The sequence below is a fragment of the Bacillus rossius genome, chromosome 12, assembly GCF_032445375.1.
Source record: "Bacillus rossius redtenbacheri isolate Brsri chromosome 12, Brsri_v3, whole genome shotgun sequence".
NCBI lineage: Eukaryota > Metazoa > Arthropoda > Insecta > Phasmatodea > Bacillidae > Bacillus > Bacillus rossius.
This window is the reverse complement of record NC_086339.1, coordinates 51,655,817-51,681,545: the sequence shown is the minus strand read 5'-3', so window position 1 is coordinate 51,681,545 and position 25,729 is coordinate 51,655,817. Positions and strand designations below refer to the sequence as shown.

The following is a 25,729-nucleotide window of genomic DNA, read 5'->3' as shown; positions in this document are numbered from 1 at the left end:
GCGGATCCAAAATGGCCGCCGTGATCTACTTGTCCCGTTACATTATGTCCCGTTACATTATGTCCCGTTACGCTGTGTCCCGTTACGCTCGTCCAAGATGGCCGCCGTGACGTCAAAATCCAAGATGGCGGACAGACAATCACAATCCGCACCATCCACAGCCAGAAGCCAGTCCCAGCTCCGGCTATCCTATACTACTATCAGAGATTTTTATGTTATGGAATTCTTAAATTTGTTTTATTATACTGCAGGTAAGAAGATAAAGTAAATTAATACGAGATCTATCAATATTCGTATCTAAAATGAACTGTGAAGCTAGAAGAGCTGTGTAGACAGAACAGTCGTGTAGCTACAAGGACTGTGTAAATAAATGTTTTATGTAGCTAGAAGAGCTGTGTTTTGTTTTCATGAAGAAATTAAGAACGTTGCAGAGAAAGTAATACACATACTTTAAATATCAGCACAAAAAAATCAACCTTAATTGTGTGCAAAAAATATTTACGTATCTTTTTGTAAAACAAGCTTATAAATAACTTATATCAAGAAACATTTGTAATAAATTCAGCTATTTCTGGCCCTTAGTGAGAAAGATGTTTACTGTTTAACAATACTACCTTTCTCATATATATATATATATATATATATATATATATATATATATATATATATAAATATATATATGAATTATATTTTAACACAACGGCATTTCTCTTTTGATGCATCCCGACTAACTAGAATGTTTGCACATTTACTAAACAGTATACTTAGCATTATAAAAACAAGAATAGTCAATTCTATGTCAACTGCAAAAAACATATTGTTGGCCTACTGTAATAAATAATAATTATATATATCGATAACTACTTAAAGAGTCAAGAAAACTATGTAAACCTATAATTTCAACTTTGCTAAATTTATTATTTGAGGCTTCGTAGCTGTCTTCTATATGTAACTTATGTTGATAAACTACCCTTGAAAGTGGCTACAATATAACACGACGAAACTTCGGGAAGTGATTATAAAAATAAATGTACGAACTGCAACCCAGAATGCAAGATGTAGCCGCAATGCATAATCTTATTGAAATGCTAGTGTGCGAGGGTGTTGCCACCGCGGCGATGCAATTCGGCAGGCGGGTGTCTGCTCGCCCTGGATTCTGATTGGGTACGACTCGTACTTGATGGTGGTGCTGGGATCGCTTGGAGCAGACTCCAAGGGTTCCCTAGCCCGATGCGGAGTCGACGTGGTGAGCGACGACACAGCTCCGGTGCTAGCCTGGACAGCTAGGCCTCCACCGGACCACGGGTTCACTGGGTGATTGAGGGGTCCCGGTGTGATGTAGGCGCCAGCAGTGCTGATTAGGTCTAAGGGTTAAGGACACAGCCAACTGTCTGGTCAGTTGAGTGGAGGTTACAGGGCTGAGGCGGTGACCATGCTGGGTTGGTGGCCCCAGCCGCTGGTCATTGCTGAAGCTCTAACACCCTCCCGATCAACAACAGGGAGCGATCCCTAACAGCTCTGTTTACTTTAAAAGCTCTGGAATGTTTAATCAAAGAGAACTGGAATGTTACTCCAACCCTACACTATTAGGGCGCATTTGTGGGAGGGGAACGTGTGCACGACGGCCGTAAGGTTGGAATAATCTTGTGGTTGTGGTGCAGCGCCACTCTGCCGTGTGTGGTGTCACCACGGCTGGGTGGTAGTGGGGCTGAAACCTTCTGGAACGAGTGGCAGAGCGGACGTGAGTAGTCGGGCGTTGCTCGCTAGGGAGAGGCCATGCCTGTCTCTGGAGGGATCGTGTTGAGTAAGTGAAGAGTCAGTTTCTGGATGTAAAGTTCCTGACGGTGTAAGCTTACACTAGAACAGGCCCCACGTTGTGGTAGCCAAACTATTCTGTAACGATACGGCCTGCACTTTGTGTGAGCCAAAGTATTCTCTGTAAACATACGCCACACGTTGTATGTGACAAATTCTGTAAACTATCATGAGCATGCAATAAAAACAAATATATAATAATAATAAACACAATGAATAATATAACGGAATTGGGCGCCTTATGTTATGGTTAACATAACCTAGTGATCATTAGTAGAAACACCAAATGGTAGTTAGTCATAACAATAAAATAAAAACAACATTTATTTTATAATACCTAAATAATTGACAAATGTAATGGACTCGGTAACAGATTTCTCGATAGGACCAAAATAAAACAATTATTTCCAAACCTAAGTTCCGTTACGGTGGGCACATGTGTAAAAGTCCATTAATTTTCGAATGTCTATTTAAATTGGTTTATTATGTGCCTCCAGCTAGTCAGACACGAAACCCTGACTCCTAGGACCACTGGACCAGTGTGTGACAGTTTGTTGATATAGTTCGTTGTATCCAATAAAATTATTGAAAACACGTTAATCTCTAATTAGGTGCGTGATATTAATAATGTTCGCTGGGACGGAGTTATCGATGTACGGCGTTAACGTCCCTAAATGTTAGTGCAGCCGGCCATACCTGAATCCTGGCACAAGGAAACTTCTCAACCTTATATTTCGCGGTAAAGTTGTTCCCGCGCGCTGCATTCATTTGCTGACGTACGGAGTAATTAGTTCTCGCGTTTAGCTACAACTTCGTAGGTACACGTGACACTGATCTGCTGCAAACAGTCGAATTCCTCACGAGAATTAACGCCGAATTAATCCATCTTCCCGGCGTCAGATTACACTTTATTTATATTTAAATTGTGCACACTCGGTACTAGCCAACCAATACAAACGTCGACGCTAGGCGTCTTTATTAAAAGCGACCAAATATAATGTTACTAGCTGCCCGAACCGGCTTCGCATGACTATACTAATGGAAAAAAATTAAGCCACTTCTCCCATTTACAGTAATGGTAAATAAAAAAAATTCAGTGAAAATTTATTACAAAGCTGTATAATGTACCGGAGAGAAAATGAATAGCACCGATGGTTTCTGATTCGTGCACGCAACGTACAACTGATGTACCCGTACTTCGCTACGGCAGTCTACAGGCAGATCACTCTTGCGCCGCTCATTATACATGCCCCTCCTTGTGGGTACACCACTGCCATGGAGACGCAGAAGGCATGAACAATGCAAAATCCTGTTCTCATGCAGACAAAGTACATACTGTTGCCTGGTTTTAACCACCCATGGGATCTAATTTTCGGAAAATTACTGTGAAGTTTCAAGTCTGTAAAATATATATACTTGAAAAAAAAGGCAATTTTTGATATTTAAAGTATCCGCAAAATTTCAACTGTGATGAGGACTGCACTAACAATGAAATAGTCGTTGCCATAGCGACGAATGAAGCATCAACAAAGCAACGGCCGTTGCCATGGTGATTTCCAACCAAAAACTGGAAATTTAGATATATTACGCCTCCGAAACTCCCCTTAGGATCGGATTTCCGCAGAATCCGTTCTTAGTGAGCGTCTACATCACAAAATGAGTAACTATGCTAAATTTCAAGTCAATCGGGTGTATAGTTTTAGAGATCTCGTGATGAGTGAGTCAGTGAGTGGTATTTCGCTTAATAAACTTCTAGCGCCTGCGGCATTGTCAACACACACTTCGTACGTGTACTGCATGTTGTATCTAACCCCCTCCAACGCATTTGATTCTAAATTGGACTTTGAGTAAGGATCCTTAATGTTATTGATAATATAATATAGCCTATATATTTATTTATTTTATTTTATTAGTTTTTCTTCAACAGAAAAAGTTCTTAGCAATGGCGTATGTCCAAAAACTTACATCAAGTCATAGCCTATAGCCTTCCTCGATAAATGTACTATCCAACACTGAAAGATGTTTTCAAATCGGACCAGTGGTTCCTGAGATTAGCGCGTTCAAACAAACAAACAAACAAACTAACTCTTCAGCTTTATAATATTAGTAATGATGTTTCGAACACGGCGGAACGTTGTTGATTTGATGCGTCGTCATGGCAACGTCCGAGGCCACTGACGCTCGTGACCACGCCAAACAAAACACTGCCGGAAGTCCGGGAAACGAATCAAAACAAAACAAATGAGCATCAAAACAGTTGTAGTAAACCTGTAAATATCGTAGTATTACAACGGTACCGGGGGCAAGAGTGGCCGTTGTGTTAAGTGTACACGTTTTGGCCTGGAAAATGTTCGTCTTCTTGGAAAACGTGAGTACGCAAATGTCTCGTCTGAAATAATGATTACGATTTAAGATAATCGTAAAATAACTGGTCGAAAGTATTAGGATACCGTTTGGTGAAACTATATTTTGTTTTTCGTTCAGTATTTATAATTATTAAGTTCTTGCTTAAGGTTGATTGTTATGAATTAGATTCTGACGTTTGACTGTAATCTGTAGAGCCTATCACTTTACAATTTTGATCTTAGGGGGTGCCTCCCATCTCAGGTCATGATTTTATAGGTATTTATGTTAATCACTGATCAAATTTTAGACTTTTTCAATGCTTTAACTTTCATGAAATGAAAAATATATACAGCGCATACATTTTGCATAATTAGCTGCCAAATTTACATTTTTAACATTTTTGGATTGTACAAATAATGAGAATTTAATTTATTGCATAAATGAAACATTTCAGGTTTAACTGCAATGCCACTGGCTACTTCAAGATATGGTTTGCATATTACAAAAACTCATTTCATGTTTCTTAGCTGTCAAAATCGTAACAAATTTGAGAATTTTGATATTCCAGTTAAAATTAATTAATAATTTCTGAAAGAAATTCAAACCATTTCTTGAAGTAGCCATTGGCATTGCAGTTGAACCAAAAAAATTTCAGTTCTGCAATAAATTAAATTCTCCTTATTTGTACACCCCAAAAATGTAAAAAAAAATATAACTTTGGCAGCTAATTATGCAAAAAGAATGCGCTGTACATATTTTTCATTTCGTGATAGTTAAACAATTGAAAAACTCTACAAGTTTATCTGTAATTACTGTAAATATAAAATGTTGACCTGAAATGGGAGGCACCTCCTTAAACTACGAACTTTCAGAAAAAAATTTACTTTGGTTTTGAAATGGTGCTAAGTTATTTTTAATTAATTCATTCTTATTTTAAAATGGTTACACTTCCCCCGAATAACGACGTGTATAGGACGACGAAACTTCAGATCCTGTAGGTAAAGATTGCTGCAAGTTTGACTCTACCGAGTGAGCAGTAAATATTCTCAGTTTACTTTTCCCTCTTTGTTTTGAAAAAGTGACGATAATTGTGCAGAGTTACTCTCTGACAGGAAGTCATTTTTATTTAATTTTAACATATAAAATACATTGACTATTCTTTTTAAATACCAACCTGACCGTTATTTATTTAATTTTTAGTTATTTCAAGTCCCACGCAACCATATTATTTATTAATGCCATTATGTTTATTTCATTAAATATTTAGTCAACTGAATGTCAATTATAAATAAAACTAGTCTAAAAGTACTAGATAGTGCAGGTAGACCAAGTCTTTACTTCCATAAGTACTCGAGATATCTTACAAGCTTAATTTGTCTATTACCATACACACACGTCCTTTCCTTGCATGGGGCTCAAACCAATAAACGCTTCGCACAGACTTTGACACTACGGCTAACCGCCCTCAGCCCTCAGCCTAAGAGCCTTAACGCTTCCAGTGCGAGTAGCTTACGGCGGCACCTCCCCGTGGCTCGTTAAGGCCCTGTCACTCTCTCCAGTTTTTCGTCTCAAACTATGTTTGACAATAAAATTTGGGGGGGGGGGGGGATATTAAAAAAACAAATTGCTTCCTCCTTTTTCAATCAAAAAAAGTTGTACAGTTAATCTCAAAAAAATTTATCATCATGTATCACTATAGAAGTTTATTTTTGGACTGAGTTACTGCCAATTTTTTATATCATTTTAAAATTAAATTAATGTATTACATAGTTGGATAGAAATTTTTACTTATGTTTTTGCATCTATTAACTTAAAAAACTTTTATGAATTTAACTGATATCAATGCTCATTACTTAAAGAATGATCTAATTTTTAAAAGTTATAGAAACATAATTTAATTTTTATATATGACATTATTTAGCATACGACATTCATCATAGGTTTATGTCTTGTTATTTTACTTTTATTGCCTCATTACCCCATGTGTTCTTCACCGTTTTAAATGTTCGTCGTGACGGGTCGGATGTCATTTACATTTTTCTCTGGGCATGATTCCAATTGGCTGATTTCGTCCAACATCCGTAGAATCCGTCCTTATGCAAAATATTTCATGGAATCTCAAGTTTTCCAAATCGTGAATCAAACATTGCTGCGCAAGTGATGTTTATCTGTGACGTCAACATCATGTGAACAAACATGTTGGAAGGTGTTTCTGACAGTGTTACATGGACTTGACAGGGGACCTGGGTTTGAAACTGTGTCCGGCGACTTGAAGTCTGGAAGGCACTGCAGGTAAGTGCTGGGTAGTTCCTCGCTGCACGCACTGCCCCCCCCCCTCCCCTTGCTATGGTGTCGTCTCTGGTCACCTCCACGTCGAACACACGTTCAGCCCAAATAAAATAAGAGTGTTTTTTTAAGTAAATACCAAATTGCAATAAAAAATTAACAATTAGACTTTGTTTAAAATTTTATTTTTAAATGAAAGCCTATACCTTAATCTACTTTCCTACATAATATTCACCAAGGTAGTTACCGTGTTGTAAAAACATGTTTTTGAAATCCATACTCATAGAAGTCTTTCCGCGTAATTTTAATTCATCATATAATTTCAGCCACTTTCATGCCTTCAGCACTAATAAAACCAATCACAGCGCGTGTTTCGCAGTTTGCGGGGTTCCCAATCGGCAGGGGCTTTTAAAAAACTCGCAAACAAACGTAAACACGGTCGAATGTTTCCGTGATGTCGTCCGTGGCTGGCCAGCAGATGTGGGTACATTTGACGACCGCAGCGCTGCAGGGACAGAATTACGTAACGGTACTTATTTTAAAAAAACCTCGTAAGATACAAATTTAAGAGCTTTTGGCAGATACAACCATAGCCCAAAAATGAAAATTTTCAGGAGAAGCAAACTTTTTTCCTCCTTTACTCATTGCTACTCAATTATGTGAACCCTTACTCCTCTTATATGTTTTAACCAAAATATATATGCAAATATAGTTATACAATTAAGCTTAGAAATTTATTGTCTAGGAATTAAGGTTTTTTTTTGCCTAAACAATGTCCTATGTGTACAAAACTGAACATAATATTTTTTTTTTATTGATTAATTTTTGAATCAGGAAAGCAGTTGAAAACCATAGAGTTAACAACATAAGTTTAAAAGAAACATGTTGGCATCATGGATAGGTGATATATATATAAAAAAAATTACCAATTCTAATGATAACGGTTATTTTTTCATAAAATACTGTGGAGTGTGGAGAATGGTTATTTTGTCTTAAAATACTGTAGAAAAAAGGTTATTTTTGTTTAAAATATGTGCCAAATGATTTTTTTGCTGAACGATGATATTTCAGAGCCTCATATCAAAACGACTATGTTTTTTACAGCTTATATAGTTGGTTCTATGCTTCTTACCAGGGATCACCACAGGATGTACCAAAAAACGCAACAGTGAATTTGTCTGACTATTATTGTTTTTACCAAAAGTTCTTCCATTTAAATAAGACTAGGTACTTAATCCACGCATAAAACTGAAGAACAAAACGCCGTCATGACACGAACTATTACATCACTTGTGTCAGTAAATTTACTGACTTGTCAACGAAGAATTCACATAAGGTAGACCGGGGGAAATCGGGTCAATTTTTTTTAAATTCCTGAATAAGTATAAAACCAATATTAATTTACCATAAAATAATCTACAGTAATATCAGTCATACATTTATGTACATATTTACATACAAACCTTAGCCAATCTTCCTTACGAATTGACATTAAACTTGATAAAAGGAAAATGAAATGTTTTGACCCGATTTGGACAGAAGTGGGGTAAATCGGATCACAAGTGGGGCAAATCGGATCAACAGATTTTCTTTACTGTTTTGACAGACACATTCCGCATACAAACTGTTTACACTGAAAAGCATTGACACAGCGCTCATGGTACCACATTTTGCAAGACTGGCACTGAATCCAGTCTCCAGCAGTGCAGCTTCTGATGTCTTTGTATGCAATTTTGCACATGTTGCAGAGAACATCTTCCTCATCATCCTGGCCTTCTTCAAAATTTCCAACTCGGATATGTTTTTAGTTTTTGTTTGCTTCTTCGTCTTCAGAGGTTCAATTTTTCTTTGCTTTGAACTTAATTATACACCTGCTTCTTGCTTTTCAATTTCCTGGATTCCAACAATGTGCGATTCTCTTTTGACAGTAGCCTTAGAGAAGCAACAGTTTTTCGTTCACCTATTCTCTTTGGTGTTAATTTTTCCGGTGTTGGTAACAGGCATCTCACTTCTTATGTGGTGCTCCTTCCACTTACATCTTTGGCAGTGAACTCGTAATTATATATTTACATGGATAATATTTTCAGTATTTTAACATGTCCTCAAACTTTAATATTATAAGTACTTACAAATTTTAACTAAAGTTGAAGTCATATGCCTAAATTCATTTTTTCCACTTATTTAGAATAGGTCTTAACTTAAAAATTGAGAAAGAAGAATAAAGTGCTTCACAATTTATAGCAAATATATGAAGCGACCTGATTTCCCCACTGTATGCAGTGACTCGTTTTACCCCAACGGCAGCGACCCGAGTTACCCCATTTCGCACTTTAAAAAAAAAGAAAAATATTATAAATTCTGTCAAACATATAGAGCTTCAGTAATGCAGAAGAATGTTAATTGGGTACATATTTTCGTACTCCATTACTTAAACTACAATACTATTTCGAAATGCGAACGTAAAGGCTTATTTGAAACAAAATAAAACTTACATTGTTATGAATTTTCCACTTCAGGACTACACAGGTTCGGGTTCATGTCGCACAGACTACAAGAATGATGTTACAGAATATGTTCGCCTTGTATTGGACGGTTGTATAGACAGATAGCAGCACTCTTTGGTAGGTTCCGTAGACTCCAGTTCGTTCTTTCGCCACAAGACAGCAGATCTTGTTACGATGACCCGGTTTACCCTGTGACCCGATTTCCCCCGGTCTACCCTACATTTTGCCAGGAGGTATCTTGGGAGTTTCAGGTAACTGGATCTTCGTAAAAAAAAACTACTACGTATTTTGTGATTTTTGAGACCTGTTTTCCGTTGTGAACATGTATAGCTATAGGTAGGCCTACATCGTGCTGAGTGAGTAATCATTACTGTTGATAGATTATTATAAGCATATGGTGACTCGAGATATCCCCGCGCTGGTTTGAGGGTCTCGAAACAGTGACAGCGAATAGAACACAGGTAGTATGTACGACCATCATGTTCTAGAGACCACTGATTCTCTACAGCACTTACTACGGCCGTGTGCATAGGAGGGAAGTCAATATGTTTGTTTATTTTTATTTATCACGGTCTAGTCTCTTGCATTCGTAATAATATTGTAAGTTTTTTCAATTCAGGGCTATTCTTATTTTTGGGTATATGAAATATGTTTTTAGAGATAATACTGAGTATTTCTTATTGAAAATTCATGCACAATTTGATATTTTAATTGATGTTTTCATTCAAGAATTTTTTTGTGGAAAAAATAAACGAAAATTAAATAATTTGACTTTTTTTTATTAATTATGCATAATTTTGTGCGCAGTTAATCTGGAACGCTATTTAGGGAACGGTTTACTGGGACAACCCAAAACATAAATTCCCGGGTCAGAGTCTGAACCCAGTATTGCTGCGAACACTAATTTGTAGTAATAGAGTTGTTTTCACGAAAATGTACAAATTTACAAGTATCTGTAGCTGTACATGAATATTTCTGTTCCATTTACAAACAAAAAAATACAGTGTAATAATTTATCGTATTGTTGCAAGAGATTGTTGAGATATGACATTGATTAGGTAGTTTCTTTTTAAGTAGGTATAAATCGTGAAAATTATTTGCAAAACGTGACTACCGATAAAATGTTCCCAAAAAAATAAATAATGTTTCGAGGTCATTGAAATTTTACATTAACTGTCTATAACTAATTCAATTTATATATTGAACAATTTTGTCCTCCGGCTGCGGGTGAGATGTCACGGAAAAATATGAGATAGTAAAAATTATATATTTGAGAACACTACCAGCTTACAAGTGTCGGATCAATTTAATGCATAAAAATTCAATTGTGCACACACATGTGTTTTTTTAATGTGAAACCCGCTTAATTGAATGATTCCGCGGTGGTTTTCCTATGCCTTCTTTTAACCGTGAATTATATTTCTCATAAGTGATGATTAGGGGCAGGCAATTTTAGCGAAAAAAATCTGTACACTTATTAGACTGCAACAAGGTATACCCGCACCTGTGGTTTCTTCCTTGTGATTGGCGGCCGTCTGCGAGAGAAGTCGTTGCCTTATTTGGCCGAGCCACTCAGAACGCTTTTGCTTCCGCACTGAATCACTGTGATTGGTGTTGTAACACTCGATATGTACCTGGGAGAAACTCACCCAATCACGAAACACAGACGATGCTATAGTGTTTTAACTTTAATCTAGTCTCGAAATCTTTTCGCGAAATATGCATGCCCCTAGTGATAATTCCCCGACCAGGCTGGGAGTAAGTACCGGACCTAACTGATGGACACTGAACATGGATCGGTTCAGACTTATAAACAACAGTGATGGATTGCTGTTTGTGTATCACCGGGTAATCTGATTGATCGGTGAAGTGATCGTGGACCCGTAATGCCCATGTAGTGAGAGTCGTGGGTTATATCCCAGTTATGAGCACGTACTCAGTACCAGAGGCCCCCCCCCCCTAACTCACCCCTTCAGTGACTACTGATCACCTGAAGGGGGTGCCTCCCATTTCAGGTCAAGATTTTATATTTACAGTAATTACAGATCAACTTGTAGACTTTTTCAATTGTTTAACTTTCACGAAATGACAAATATGATATAATAATGTAATAATTCATATGATAATTAATTTTACCTGGGATTTCAAAATTCTCGAATTTGTTACGATTTTGACAGCCAAGAAACATGAAATGAGTTTTTGTGATAGAAATTCAAACCAAATCATGAAGTAGCCAGTGGCATTGTAGTTAAACCTAAAAAGTTTCAGTTGTGCAAATATTAAATTCTCTTTATTTGTACAACCAAAAAACCTTGAAAATGTAACTTTGGCAGCTAATTATGCAAAAAGTATACGCTGTATATATTTCTCATTCCGTGAAAGTTAAACAATTGAAAAAAAAAAAATGGTTGTCTGTAAAGTCGGTTTACGGACGATAGTTTAACGTGACAACGTCATATGAAAACATTTATGAAATGATTGCATATTTTTATGAATAAAATAGAATCATTTTAATTTTAATAATAAAAGAATAAATACTTGAAATTATACTAGTAATCAGATTTTTAAAATGCAAGAATAATTAACCTTTATTGCCGAAATTTTTGTTGTAATAAGCAATGAAAACCACATTAACTTTTCACTTCACTTTATAAACAGTCGACGAAACAGTTCACGTGTAAATGACGTGTAATTAATTTTAAAAACTGCTCTAAGCTATAAATTTTAAATATAATTATGAACAAGTTATCATATAAATAAACTGTAGGGTAAATCCAGGAGAGATGGACCACCTTTTTTGAAACTCTTATAATTTTGTTATTTGTCAAGATATTGGTGAAATTAATTTCGCTATGATATTCTGGTGAACTATGCATATGAAAAGCAAAGGTATATGCAGAAAATTTACGTTAACAAAGTGAAGAAAAATTCTGAAAAATTTTGCAGTACTGGTCCATCTATACCATATACCTAGGGTTAGATGGGCCAGCCTATATGGGAGAGATGGACCAGCATTGAGAAAGCTATTTAATCATTTATGACTAACTTTAAATTCAGATTTAAGCACTCAATTAAACAAAAATCGTACAACGTACAACAAGTCTACAGTGCCTATACATTAACATGTTTACAAGGTATTTCTTCTTTCAGATGTAGTTTTTCAAAACCCATAAAGATTTTAGTTCTTTTTTTCCACATACATCGCACTTATTTTCGTACTTTGTGCAGTTCTCATGCAACCAACGGGAACACACTGTGCATTTAATCCAGTCTTCTGTACTTTCTGTAGTATTGTTGTCCTCATTACACCCAACACATTCATCTTCGTCCCAGTCACCATCATCACTTCTCATACAAAATTGGCTGAGAAAATCCTTTAGTGTTTGGTTTTTTATGTTTGGTAGGCCTTACAGTCCTAGTTAGGATAGCTTCTTCTCTCCGTCTTTTTCTTTCTTCTTCTTCTTTTATTTTCTTCAGTTTGTCATGTTTTCCTTGGGTAATACGTTGTACATTATGCTTAGAATTTGTACTTTCGAAACACTTGCACTCTTACCACAGGCTGTAGTTTTTTTTGTTAAGATTGGAATAGGTGAAATGTTGTTCAAAATTTTTGTTGGCGTGGGGTTGTCGACCCCTTTGACTCCGGAGACACTTGTAGGCCTTGACGAAATTCCAGGAGTCGCCAGGCATTCATCACTGATAGGCTGTTCAAAATGTCTTATAGGCAGAGCAGATTCAAGTTGAGGGGTAGACCTATCGGTGACTATGGTTACTTCTTGGTTTGATGTCAAACCAATGTCTGGAGAGTAGTTGAACTAAGTTCGTTTCAGTAGCTTCAGAAAGTGACGTTTCACTAGAACCTCTTGTGTCAGAGGTAATGATTGTTGAATCTTCGCTAGGTGTCAGGTAAACGTAGTCTGGTATTGCAGACATGTTTAGCGGAATAATTCCACATGCCTTGAAGCCGAAAACTGCATTTTATACAGTCGCTGATTTGGACCAAGCACATCCTAGCAACTTGCCAAATTGCAGTCTCGTAATTTGCTGCAATGGGTTGTTCCTCATGAACACATTAAATTCTTTGTTGTAGTTAGACTTCAAAGATTTAAAAAAGCTTCTGTCAAGTGGCTGCAAGAAATGGGTCGTGTGACTAAGAAGGCTAAGCAAAATTATATCATTTTCAACAGCGAATTCAAGCATTTCCACACTGCTGCAATGGGAGGAATGTCCGTCAAGAATCAACTGTACTTTTCCAGCAGGCATTCTTTGCAAAAAGTGATGTTTCAATAAGTCGAAAAATAATTCAGAGGTTATGTAAGCAGATTTCACGTTCATTGCAATCATGGAACCCGGAGGCATGCCATCACTGAACTTCTGTTTCTTATTCTTCCCCTTAAAAATGCAATAGTGAGGAATGTAGTTGCCCTCGCCATTGAAACAACAAACAACGGAAATGGTTTCACCTTTTTCTCCAGACGTAACCGTGCTGACATTTTTTGATCCTTTTATTGTGAAGGCTTCCATGAGCTTCATAGGAAAGTGTCAGCAGGTGAAGTACTTTCACGAGAACCTTCAACCACGTGTAACACAATCCTTAAAAAATATGATAATAGTATGAGCTGAGTAAACAGTTTTCAAAAGTGTGATCCAATTAATAATAGCCAAGGATAGATGCAAAGGTTAAATCAGCAAGCATTTAAATTAACACATTTCGTTTTAATCGTGGGCAAAAGCCTCATGTAAATCCTCATACAATTACACCAACCTTTTACATAGAAATTCATACTGATTAATTAGCAAAGGGATACAAAGACAATTATATAAAATTAAGTAATTATCCCCTAGAACAAGAGCACTAGTACAGTTGTCACGGCAAAATACGTGAACGTATTTTCAATATTACAAATACTTTAGTATTTACTTTAGACAAATAGTATTGGATAGTAAAGGATAATTTCTCGTTAAATAAACGCCTACAAGTGCAAAAGAGTGACAACCCTCAATCATCGCAGCGACCGAGAATTACGTTAATACAGACAAATGCCTCATTAGACATTACAAGACCCGTAAATGTTAATGCGGGCGGCCGCGGCCTAACCTACACTAGGTAAATTGCAATTTAATTCAAATGCATAAGATATCAAGAGAAAAACAATTTAACACTTCGTGATTACATACATTACGCAAAAGCGAAACACAAGCCCTAAACACGAGTAACAACATGACGGGGAGAAACGTCAGACAAAACACGAGTAGCAATGCAAGCTATTAATAAAAACAAACGAAAAGGGTAATAATGCCAAAAGTAATTTCAAAGGTGACGGCCGAATAAACTATTTAGAATACTTAAGAGTTTAGCTATTACCAGTTACATGAAAGTAAGGGTCACCACCTTACAAGCACTTACATGAAGTCTCCCCGCTGTCACACTCACTACATTTAACTAACTGACCTACATACTGAATTCAGTAAATACCAGCACCGACTGGCTATAACAACCTATCTACCTGAGTGCTAACGAACAAGAAGAGCCTTCAAGGCAATACACGCAGTTTTAATTAAGACAGAGGGCGCCACGCGCATGCGCGGACACCTCAGGAGGGGAAGTCAAGCACAGCACTGGTCGCAGGGAGGGGGGGGGGGGGAAAGGAGGAAGGGAAGGAGCGCCAAAGCCCGCCGCGCGGCGCGAAGTTCGAACGCAGCGCACCGACCACTTCAATTGCAACAACCTCTCCTGGTTTGTTGTTTAGTTGCAACCCACTATCGTCCACAATTTAAATGTGCCCAGGCTTACCTATCAAATCATTTTCAGTCAAAACTTTTTCTAGTAGGTCAAAATACTGTTTTACAACTGTGTTATTCATTCCGAGAGCAATATTCTTAGAAATACCCTCTGACTTTCGGACTGAGAGTTCAGGATTACGAATCAGAAACGATTGCAGCAAATCATAACCTGCTTTTTGGGCGTCTAGGTCAAAGTTGTGTTTAATTTTCATTTGTTCGGCTAGCTGGAAAGCCATTGACCGCACACAATCCCGCGATGGTGTAAAGCCATGTGTTTGCAGTTTCTGAATGTGAAGTACACGCTTTTTTTTTCATTTTCCGTGCCCAACAATGCAGATTTCAAATGACTACAAAAAGTTGTAAAAAATTATTAAAGGCTGTTCGCAACTTTTAAATACAAACAAGAACACGCGAGTAATACGAACACTTCATGTAATAGGCTCATAAGCTATTATTTATATCCTATTTAAAAGTGGCCGAAAAATAATAATTTGATTGAATGATAAAAGTAACTATGGACTCAAATGTGTTCACTTTACCGCATATAGCCTATATTGTATTTTTGTTTTTTAAGTATGCCTAACGGAGAGAAGAATTTACCATTTTGTAGAAACGACATTGCAAATCTACAGCATACTCATTAATAATACGTAGGCCCATTTAAAACAATGGTCCATCTCTCCCACGATGGTCCATCTCTTCCACTTTATTTTGGTCCATCTATCCCGATCGTTAGGGAGAGATGGACCAGGCCGCCATTACGTCCCTGTTGTGCCCAGTGTAGCTACAGAACACTACAAAGATACGTTTAGCTTGTTTACGTGTTTTAAGGAATGATGGTTCAAAAATATTGCAAAATACTGTCTCTACGACACAACTGCGTTCACATTAACAAAATTTTTGACCTACCTGTTTTCTATTTTCTTTAATATCTTCTCAATTTACTCAAACAAAGGAACTAAAACAACACAGCACGCGCAATACAGTGGCCACGACACATTCCTACCAACCATTGCGCTTTCTATTAGCAGGTTCGTGAACTATGCCACCGGTCCATCTCACCCGGTGGTCCATCTCTCCTGGATTTACCCTAATCAAACATCTATCATGAATTATATGAATCACCATAATTTTTTAGTCAATGGTAACATAACCTATTATTAATGCACTCGCCTACATCGTAACGGAACACAGCGTAACGGAACAATGAGCGTAACGGGACACAGCGTAACGGGACAATGAGCGTATTGGGACACTTTTTCGTGCGTGCAGCCGGCGTTCATCGATTTATTAGACGTCACGTCAAAAGTTTAAAAGTTGATCAGTGATTAATATAAATATAAAATCATGTCATGAAATGAGAGGCACCCTCTTACGTCTCCGCCCTAACAGTGCGAAGTTGAACCATATGAAATCACAGATTGAGGGATATAAAATGTGCACGGGGCGCAAACATGTGCAACCCGTGTACAATAAATGTGCAAACATACAGACGTATACATTGAGCTGGTTGCAGATCGATCAGGGTGTTTAGTACAGGAAAGACATGTCTTATATAATCCACCTCTGAAGGAGTATCACGACAATTTGATATCAAGGATTTTGGAAGAGATAACGTAACGGAAACACGGATATGAGCTGACACGAGGCATCTCGTGGCGTCGCGCCTGATCCTGTGAGCGCCCAGCCTAATATCCGAGTGTGGACGTATGCGAGTGCGAAAGTGTGCAAGTGTGCAAGTGTGGAAATGTGCAAGTTTGCAAGTGTGCCACAATGCCCACTCGCACTCGAGCGCCCGCTGCTGCCATCTGTGTCTTCAGCAAGTATCCATGTGTTGTGCTGACGAATAAATTTGTTGAATAAAAGATCAGTTGTATATATTTTTTGATAACTATTCATAAAACTGGTGAAAGTACATCCTCTAACTTAGCTTATTTTACTGGAATGAAAGGCTTAGATGAAAATTACACTGCTAAACATTATTTGCCTTTTAAATTAAAGTTTTTCGGTATGAAACTTAATGTACGTCATTTTTGTCGTCTGCGTAGCCTTGGGCCGGGCCTCAGGCGACGAATATAAGTAGAGCTTGACGCTGCGTGTTTTTCCACTGCTAGCTATTCCTTGGTCTTCTTACCTTAGCAACTCATTATATGATTTGAATATTACGTTAATTATAGATCTTATTAAGACACGATCCTTTAATCATGTTAGTAAGTTTTATATATATATTTAATTGTATAATCTAAATGTGGTAAGTGATTCATAAATGTTCGCCTTCACTGGAGGTTTACAATTGAAATAAACATGGCTACGGAACCTGCAAGATGCCTTACAGTTGTCCCACTCTCATCTTGCCACCATCAGTTATTCAGATTTCGACGATTCATTGTCTTAACTTACATAACCGGCTGTGAAGAAGCGTCATTTAAAAAAAAAAAAAAAATTGGTTGTCTGTAAAGTCGGTTTACGGACGATAGTTTAACGTGACAACTTCATAACAAAACATTGATGAAATGATTGCATACTTTTATGAATAAAATTGAATCATTTTTATTTAATTATCACTATTTTGTATGGATACAAAGAAGGAGTGAAATTAAATCTACAATTTAATTGATAAGTTTACTTTTATTTGCACTCATTAATTCAAATATGTTTATTACTTTAACGAAGAGATTATTTTAACTATAACTTTTGTACATGTTTGCTATTTAACTTCTTCCAATCTGTGTTATTCTGTTAAGGATAGGACGATGATAGGAAAAGTAGGAAACAAATGGGAGTGTTTCAAGTTTAATGTGCCTCGAAAAAGTCAAATCGATGGTTGTTCCAATCAAGTGGAAGAGAGATAGATGCGGCGCAAGCGTACAATGAGCGTAACGGGACACAGCGTAACGGGACACTTTTTCGTGCGTGCAGCCGGCGTTCATGGATTTATTAGACGTTGTCACGTCAAAACAACACGTGAGCGAGTGTTTCAGTGCTCGCCGGAGATGTAACATGTAGCCTCGGTCACGAGCAAGTATGTGTTGTCTTGTTGCAAAAACACGTATCTAAATATAAAACTCGGACACGAAATTTAATGCAGAATTCTTAAAAATAATGCCAAGTGCAAATTGTGTTTTCAACGAAATTTATGATCTTGAATCACTCGTAGTTTACGCACCCGCCGCTAGAATTCGTTGCCGGAGCAGCTGCGTCGACTATCGAATCATTTGATTTGCAGAGATAATTTTCCAACTTTATAGTGAAACGGCTCCGATAAAAGCGAAAAAAGTCTTGACAACTATTAAACCTCGACTTTGGAAATGATTTTCGACAAGGAATGTTATTAAAATACTGACAACGTTTTTTTTAATTCACTAAACAGTTAATACAATAAAGTTTTCCTTTGGCTTTGTGAACTTTTTTTTTGCCCATCCGCCACAGATGGCAAGACCGTGGTTTTGCATTTCTGTTACTCTCACGAAATTACTCCTACTAAATGCTGTATAGTGAGAACTAAGATGTTCCACATAAAAAAAATTGTAAATGATAAATTTACAGAAATTGTAGGTATGCCTACTACATTATTCCAGGAACTGGAATATATAGGTATATTTTTACTGCTGCAGTGCCCAATTACTTACAATTACTTACTAGTGCCAATGGTACTTATATGTCTAAGGAAAATGTCGTTCGAACCGAAAAGTTCTTGTAAATTGCTTTATGCTGAAATTCGTAAAACCTTTTTCTTGTTCGGAGAGAGTTAACGCTTGCACGTCAGGCTGCCTCGTTCCAACTCACGGACACGTGCTTGTGCCTTGCGGCACGTGAGCGGCACGGAAGCGGCACGGAAGCGGCACGGAAGCGCACGGAAGCGGCACAGAAGCGCACGGAAGCGGCACGGAAGCGGCACGGAAGCGGCACGGAAGCGGCACGGAAGCGCACGGAAGCGGCACGGAAGCGTCATGGAAGCGGCACGGAAGCGGCACGGAAGCGGCACGGAAGCGGCACGGAAGCGCACGGAAGCGCACGGAAGCGGCACGGAAGCGGCACGGAAGCGGCACGGAAGCGGCACGGAAGCGGCACGGAAGCGCACGGAAGCGGCACGGAAGCGGCACGGAAGCGGCACGGAAGCGGCACGGAAGCGGCACGGAAGCGGCACGGAAGCGGCACGGAAGCGGCACGTGAGCGGCACGGAAGCGGCACGGAAGCGGCACGTGAGCGGCACGGAAGCGGCACGGAAGCGGCACGGAAGCGGCACGGAAGCGGCACGGAAGCGGCACGGAAGCGGCACGGAAGCGGCACGGAAGCGGCACGGAAGCGGCACGGAAGCGGCACGGAAGCGGCACGGATGACGCACGAGGGATCGAAACTCGCAGAAGAGTAGGTATCTCAAATGGCGCGCACACGGACGTGTTTGTTCAGCTGGGAACTTCCATCTCTCCCACTACGTTATTTTGCGTGCCTACGTCATTGTGTGACTGGCTTTAATCCGGAATTATAACAGTCCGTCGTCTCCATCCGTTGGTGATCCGTCCGTCAACCACGAGACCTGCAGCAATCATGCGGCTCAAAACATTCCATCCGCACCTCAAAAGCTTGGTAACCTCATACTTTTGACCGACGGACGGATGAAATGATAACCTCCAAATGTCTGCGAGGGTTTCGCTTGTAAAATGTTATAATATTAGAAATTTTTCAAGTTTAATTATTTATTTAGATGCTTCAGTAATATTTTTTATAAATTATCTTTGAACACATTTAAAACATTTTGTTTCATAAAAGTGTAATTAATTACTAGAGACCTGTAAAGTTCGCGGATTCATTTCGCGATAGAATAGAGTCCAAATACTTTTGACATTATTTTGCTACAGTGATTGGGCCACAGTTTATCTGAAGGACCCTGGGCCAATGAAAAATCTTTAACAGAAGAATTAGCGAATCACGATCATTCCAGTCAACAGGTGTTACGAGTCGGTAACCAATCAGCAGATGTAATTTGCACGAGTGCATAGAGGATCATGGAGTCTCTCCTTTAGGGATTTGAAATCGCAAATTTTACAGGTCTCTACAATTATTATGGTAACTGAAGTTTTTTAAATGAATGCCAGAGTGAAATAATACAGTTTTATGAGTTAATAAATGTCCATAACTTACATGACTGTCAAACTAATATAATTAAACAACATAAATTTTCTCTAAACTGTACGTTTTCTCAGTTGGCAGCGTGTATATGGTATAGGATTATGACGGACGAACGGAGAGTTGAAATCGCTCGGCGGCTGACGGACGCGGTGGGTTATTGCAAGTCCGGCTTCACGCTGCTATACAATGACACGGAGACGGACACGGATCTCACGGAACAGTGTCCACAGCGGCACGCAGCCGGAGACGGACCCGTAGCTGGGCGCTCTCGTTTGCGTGGCTCCGCGCGGCCAATAGCAGCCGAGTGTTGGGCCGCGCTGTAGCCATGTTTGTTTATCTTCTAAATGCGTTAGAAATGCTTTCAAGTTCAAGCATTTCTAGAGTTCTATTTTGGCTTTGTAAATTATTTTCATTATAAATGTAAATCCTGCCTATGCTACGGTCTTGAAGCATAATATATATTTTTTTAGTTAGATTAATATTTCGTAACCTTGAAATGCCACCTATATATTTTTTTTGACGTGATAACGTCTTATAAATCGATGAACGCCGTCTGAACACACGAAAAAGTTTCACGTTCCGCCTGAGCCGAGCGTGCAAGAACCGGCCAATCACCGTGCGAGAAAATCTTCTATAATATCAAACAGGCTAAGGCGGGCTTTTTAACTAATTGTTCGTGATTATATTTAAACAATTTTTTTAATTTAAATTTGCAAAAACTGTAAATAAAATTTAAATAAAAAAAGTATGCAATTTTTCATCAATGTTTTCTTTTGATGTTATCACGTAAAATTATCGTCCGTAAACCGACTTTACAGATAACCCCCCTTTTTTTTCAGTTTGACGTTTCCGTGCATTGTGGATGCAGCAGAGACGCGATAGCAAAAATTTCCCGGGAAATCCGTCTCCCTTTCCGTGCCATTGTATGACGGACCTGCGAGACGCCTCGTGATGGGGTTAGTGGTCAGGCGGGCGTGGTGACGTGGGGCGGCCAGGCAGGCGGGAGCATACACGGCGGGGCGCCGCAAGTAGTGCCGAGACACAATGGCGGCGCCACTGCTGGCGCATTGTGCTGCCACCTGGGCGGGAGGCTGGAGCCAGTCCGCCTGGAGCCGCTGCGGTCAGTGTTGGGGTTCCTCCGAGCTAACTCCAGCCTCCGGGAAGCACCTCACTCTCATTTGACAACCAAGCATTTTACTGTTTCCTTTCGTACCTGAGGGTATTATGGCCCACTTAAGGTTTGGCAGTTATTGCAACAGAAATTTTTGTTAACTAAATAATCAAAAACTGTACAAATTTATAGTACAGTTTCTTAACTCTCAGGGAAAAATATTACAATGTTTTCCAATCATAATGCTTTTCTGGAAATAACAGTTTTGCAAATCTCTACCTCCGGGCCATATTCCCAACATATGTATATAATATGGCCCACTTATTTATATTTCTTTAGAAAGTAAAATGGTTCAAACTTTACGTAACATGAAGCATTTCGTTGGCGAAACTATCCAAGTTTTTAAAGTAGCTTCGTATAAAACAAAATATCGCGATAAAAAAAGTTCACTAAAATAGATAAAATATGCAAAATTTTAATAAGGATACAAATTTAAAATCAAGTTACATTACATTACACTAATCTAAACGACCGTAATAATGATTTCACATCACAAATGGCATTTAGGGCAAACAAACACCTCCTTGTCCATCTCCGTCAAACCTACACACACTTCGTGAATGTATTCACTGCAGACTGCACCATTTCATGTCTTTCACCTCGTCTTCGTCGCACATAGTACAGTACCAGCTCTCAGTTCGTGGTGGAATCGGTTTGCCCTTCAGTTTTCCTCAATTTTTATTTAAATCATCGGGTTTATTCTTGGTTACTGGTTTTTTGCTTCTCTTGGCGTTTTTCTTGGTCTCGTTGTTCTTTTTGCTGGTTTCGATATTTTGAAAAAGTTGCTTGCTCAACAGCAGCCCACGTGAGTTCATAGCCGGTTTCCTGTTACCAGCTGTCTTCCTCTACCTCAATGGCGTTGGTAACATTTCGCTAAAGGAGCTACGAGAAGACGACTTCGCTGACGAATCTGGAGTTAGGGATTTTCCATGATCCCCGATGTCGTAAGAATCTGAAGAATCTGCTGGGGAAGACATATCATCAGAGTCAGTTGATGATGTCGATAGAGTGCGATGACGTTTACGGCATTCTAATGACAATGTCACTGGTGTACTTCGGCAGAGCGGTAGCTGCGACAACCTGGAGGTGCCTGGTGTTGGGTGAGCCAAGAGTGGATCTGGTGGAATTGGTTCACCTCGGTCTTGATCAGCCATCTCTTGTTCGGGTGGAGGTAATGCAGTTGCTGCGCTTGGTACAAAAGCCACCTCAGATATTATCGTTGGGTTGAAGAGAAATATGCCTGTAAACTTTGAAACCACTTTCACATTTCCCTGTAACATGGACTTTTCCCAAGTTGGTGTGAAAACGTCCCCAAAATTTAGTTTTGAAATATCGCTTTCCTCTTTGTGTAAATCTAAATAGAGCAGTGCATGCTGGTCCCAGTAAATCTCGAAGCTTCGAAAACAACTTTTGTCGAATGGTTGCAATTCATGAGTTGTGTTTGATGGCAAACAGTACAACAGGATATCATTGTCTTCAGCATAATCACAAATTTAATATTCCAAGTGAGACTTGGCTCCGTCAAAAACTAAAAGACACTTTCCACTAGGCTTGAATCGAGTGAAGTGTTTTAAAAACTGGACAAATGTGTCGGCCGTCATGCTACCTTTCCGAGTCATCTCAATTACTGTTCCAGTGGGCAAGTATTTTTCCCAAGCCGGGTTTTTCCTCACTCCTTTGAAAAGGAGCATTGGGGGGATGACAGACACTGTAGCACTACCACATGCTACAACTGTGACACTCTCGCCATGTTCTTTAGCAACCACATGAACACGTTTCACCCCCTTTTTAGCAAACACAGTAGGTTCTTTGTGAAGTTACAACCTACACCCTTTTACATCTACATTATAAATTTTCTCAGGAAAATCCAACAAATTGTTGCAGAGAAGTATTTCTTTCGATTCCTCAAAGTGATCTGTTACAATGAACCTATTCAATTTTTCAGCACGAGCAGTGTTCAGTCTCTGAGCCTTGCGTTTGCAACTTCGGGGTTCCTATTTAAAAAACCCTGCAACCAGCAGCGACCAGCTTTGCCTTTGACAAACTTGTTGGGAATCCCATTATCACTGCAGTATCGAAAAACATTCAGCTGAAGCACCTTTGAAGTTAATGGGTAACCAACGTCACATTAACGAAATATACGCGAGCACAATTCTTGTTCTTGCTCTGCTGAAAGGGCTGGCTTGCAGCCCAATTTTGATTTACAAATTTTTCCTTCAAAAATGTAGCGACGAAGGGTTCGCCTGGGTACACCATACCTGCGACAAGCTTCACGAACAGACAAACCATTTTCTTTTACCCCACAGACAGCTTCAGACAAGGCTTCTTGATTCCATAGTCCACGCTTCTTAACTCCATCTTTTTTTTTCCATAATGAAGTCTTGAAAGAAAGAGAAATCCTTATAGCAATACATTTTCGCAAGTCTAAACAGACAAAATATTATAGCAATGATTTCCGTAGGTTTAAAAAGAAGGATACATCATTATAACGATATTTTCCATAAATGTCAAACGAAAAAAGGAAAGCATTATAAAAATCTATTCCATAAGAGTAAAACCAAAGAGAAAATACTATAACAATTATTTCCTTAAGATTAAAATGAAAAATAAAGCATTATAGAAATTATTTCCGTAAGTGTAGGCAATATGGCCCATGTGTGGACAATATGGCCCACACGTGGCCATATTACCCACAATGTTGATATAGACAAAAACCCTTCGTAATGGTATAATATCACATTTACAAAAAATACTATATTTCTATTCGAATCTTTATTAAATAGTAAAGCAATATAAAAATTAATTTTAATTAATATGTTGGTTAGCTGCAATAATTTAATGTTACTTACTGTTCGAAAATTAACAAGTTTTGTTCCCACGACGAAGAACTGTCAAACAATGGCCGCTTACGATGAGAAGGCGCAATCGCTGGTGCCGCCTTCCGCCTACACCTGTCCTTGGGTGCCTCCTCAACAATATTGGACTGCTATCTAGCGGCTTCTACGGAAACTATGTCCGCAATGACAAACGGGCCATATTACCAGCCGGGCCATAATACCCTCAGGTACTTATATACAACTTTCAAATTGTTTTCACTTTAAAACATGCGACAAAGAATTTTTAACAGTTTTTCTCACTTGTCGCACTTGTTGAAACTTAGCAACATGGCGTGCTAGCAGCAAGGATTCTATTTCAGTTAAAAGAGCTTCAGTGAAACATAAATGCATGTTTCCATATGTAAGTACCTATTGAGTGTGTTATGTTTCGAGGACAGAATACTTAACAACAATGATATGCTTTTCTTCGATCTGCCATCGTTTTATCAGCCAAATAGAATTTTTACAAAGCCCTAGATAGAAATTTTGCTGTTGCTTCTCCAAATGCTAACGGGGAAAAACCTCTAGTCACCTTATACATGTTTTAGACTTATTGTAGCCATTTTTGTATACCTAATAGAAGAATAGGATTTAAACATAAAGCTTATGAATAACACACATCATTAATAGACTTTCCATCAGTGTATTGTAAATTAAACGAATAAAAAACTCATTCATGGTTGTCAAGTTTGCGATCCTACAGCACAATTACTAAGAATAAAACGCTGAAATTCAATAGCAATGAGTAGGAGCAGGCATGTTTTTTTCGAAAAGATCTGAACGCCTATTAGACTGCAACAAGGTATACCCGCACCTGTGGTTTCTTCCTTGTGATTGGCGGCCGTCTGCAAGAGAAGTCGTTGCCTTATTTGACCGAGCCACTCAGGACGCGTTTACTTCCGCACTGAATCACTGTGATTGGTGTTGTTACAGTCGATTTGTACCTCGGAGAAACTCCACCCAGTCACGAAACACAGACTGTGCTACGACGGAACACTGAACGTGATTCTCCTCGACCACTTGTATTCCCGATGCCAGGCTGCACGCACGAGCTCTGGAAGCGCGGGGTCGCTAAGGGCGACACTGGCTCACGCATCACACGCCTCTTCGCCTCTACTGGCGTGCAGTCTTCGAGTCGGTGACGCGCCTCTATGGCACTTTTACGTGGTGATCCTTTAGTGTTATGGGTAGCACTACTTACAATACTGTGCACCAAACATTTTGTCACCTAAAATGGTTTGTGAAAACACCCATTTTAACCTTCTAACTGCCCAAAAAAAAAGGGGGGGGGATTGTCTGTAAAGTCGGTTTACGGACGATAATTTTACGTGATAACATCATAAGAAAACATTGATGAAAAGTTGCATACTTTTTAATTTCCAAATATTATTTACAGTTTTTTGCAAATTTAATTTAAATAATTTGTTTAAATATAATCACGAACAATTAGTTAAAACGCCCACCTTAACCTGTTTGATATTATAGAAGATTTTCTCGCACGGTGGTTGGCCGGTTCTTGCACGCTCGGCTCAGGCGAAACGTGACAATTTTTCGTGCGTGCAGCCGGCGTACATCGATTTATGAGACGTTATCACGTCAAAACATATTAGAACAGAAATAAGAAACAGAACTTATATGGGCAAGTGTAATGGCTGTTGAAATGTTTGCTTTTAGTGAAGCTCGAAATGCGTCTAGAAGGCTGGATCTCGGGGCTCTGCGTGTTCATTGGCTGCCCCGTCAGGCGTTCTCATTCCTAATACCTAGAGACCTGAAAAATTCGCGGATTCATTTCGTGTTATGCTAAAATTCAAATAATT

The 25,729-nt window shown here is 38.8% G+C and overlaps 1 protein-coding gene across 1 annotated transcript; it reads left to right on the top strand.

The window, feature by feature from the left end:
• Positions 1 to 18,685: 18,685 nt before the first annotated feature.
• On the top strand, positions 18,686 to 19,075 carry LOC134537981 (uncharacterized). Its single transcript, XM_063379000.1, has one exon. The coding sequence runs from the start codon at positions 18,686 to 18,688 to the stop codon at positions 19,073 to 19,075; it is 390 nt and encodes a 129-aa protein (XP_063235070.1).
• The last annotated feature ends 6,654 nt before the right edge of the window (positions 19,076 to 25,729 follow it).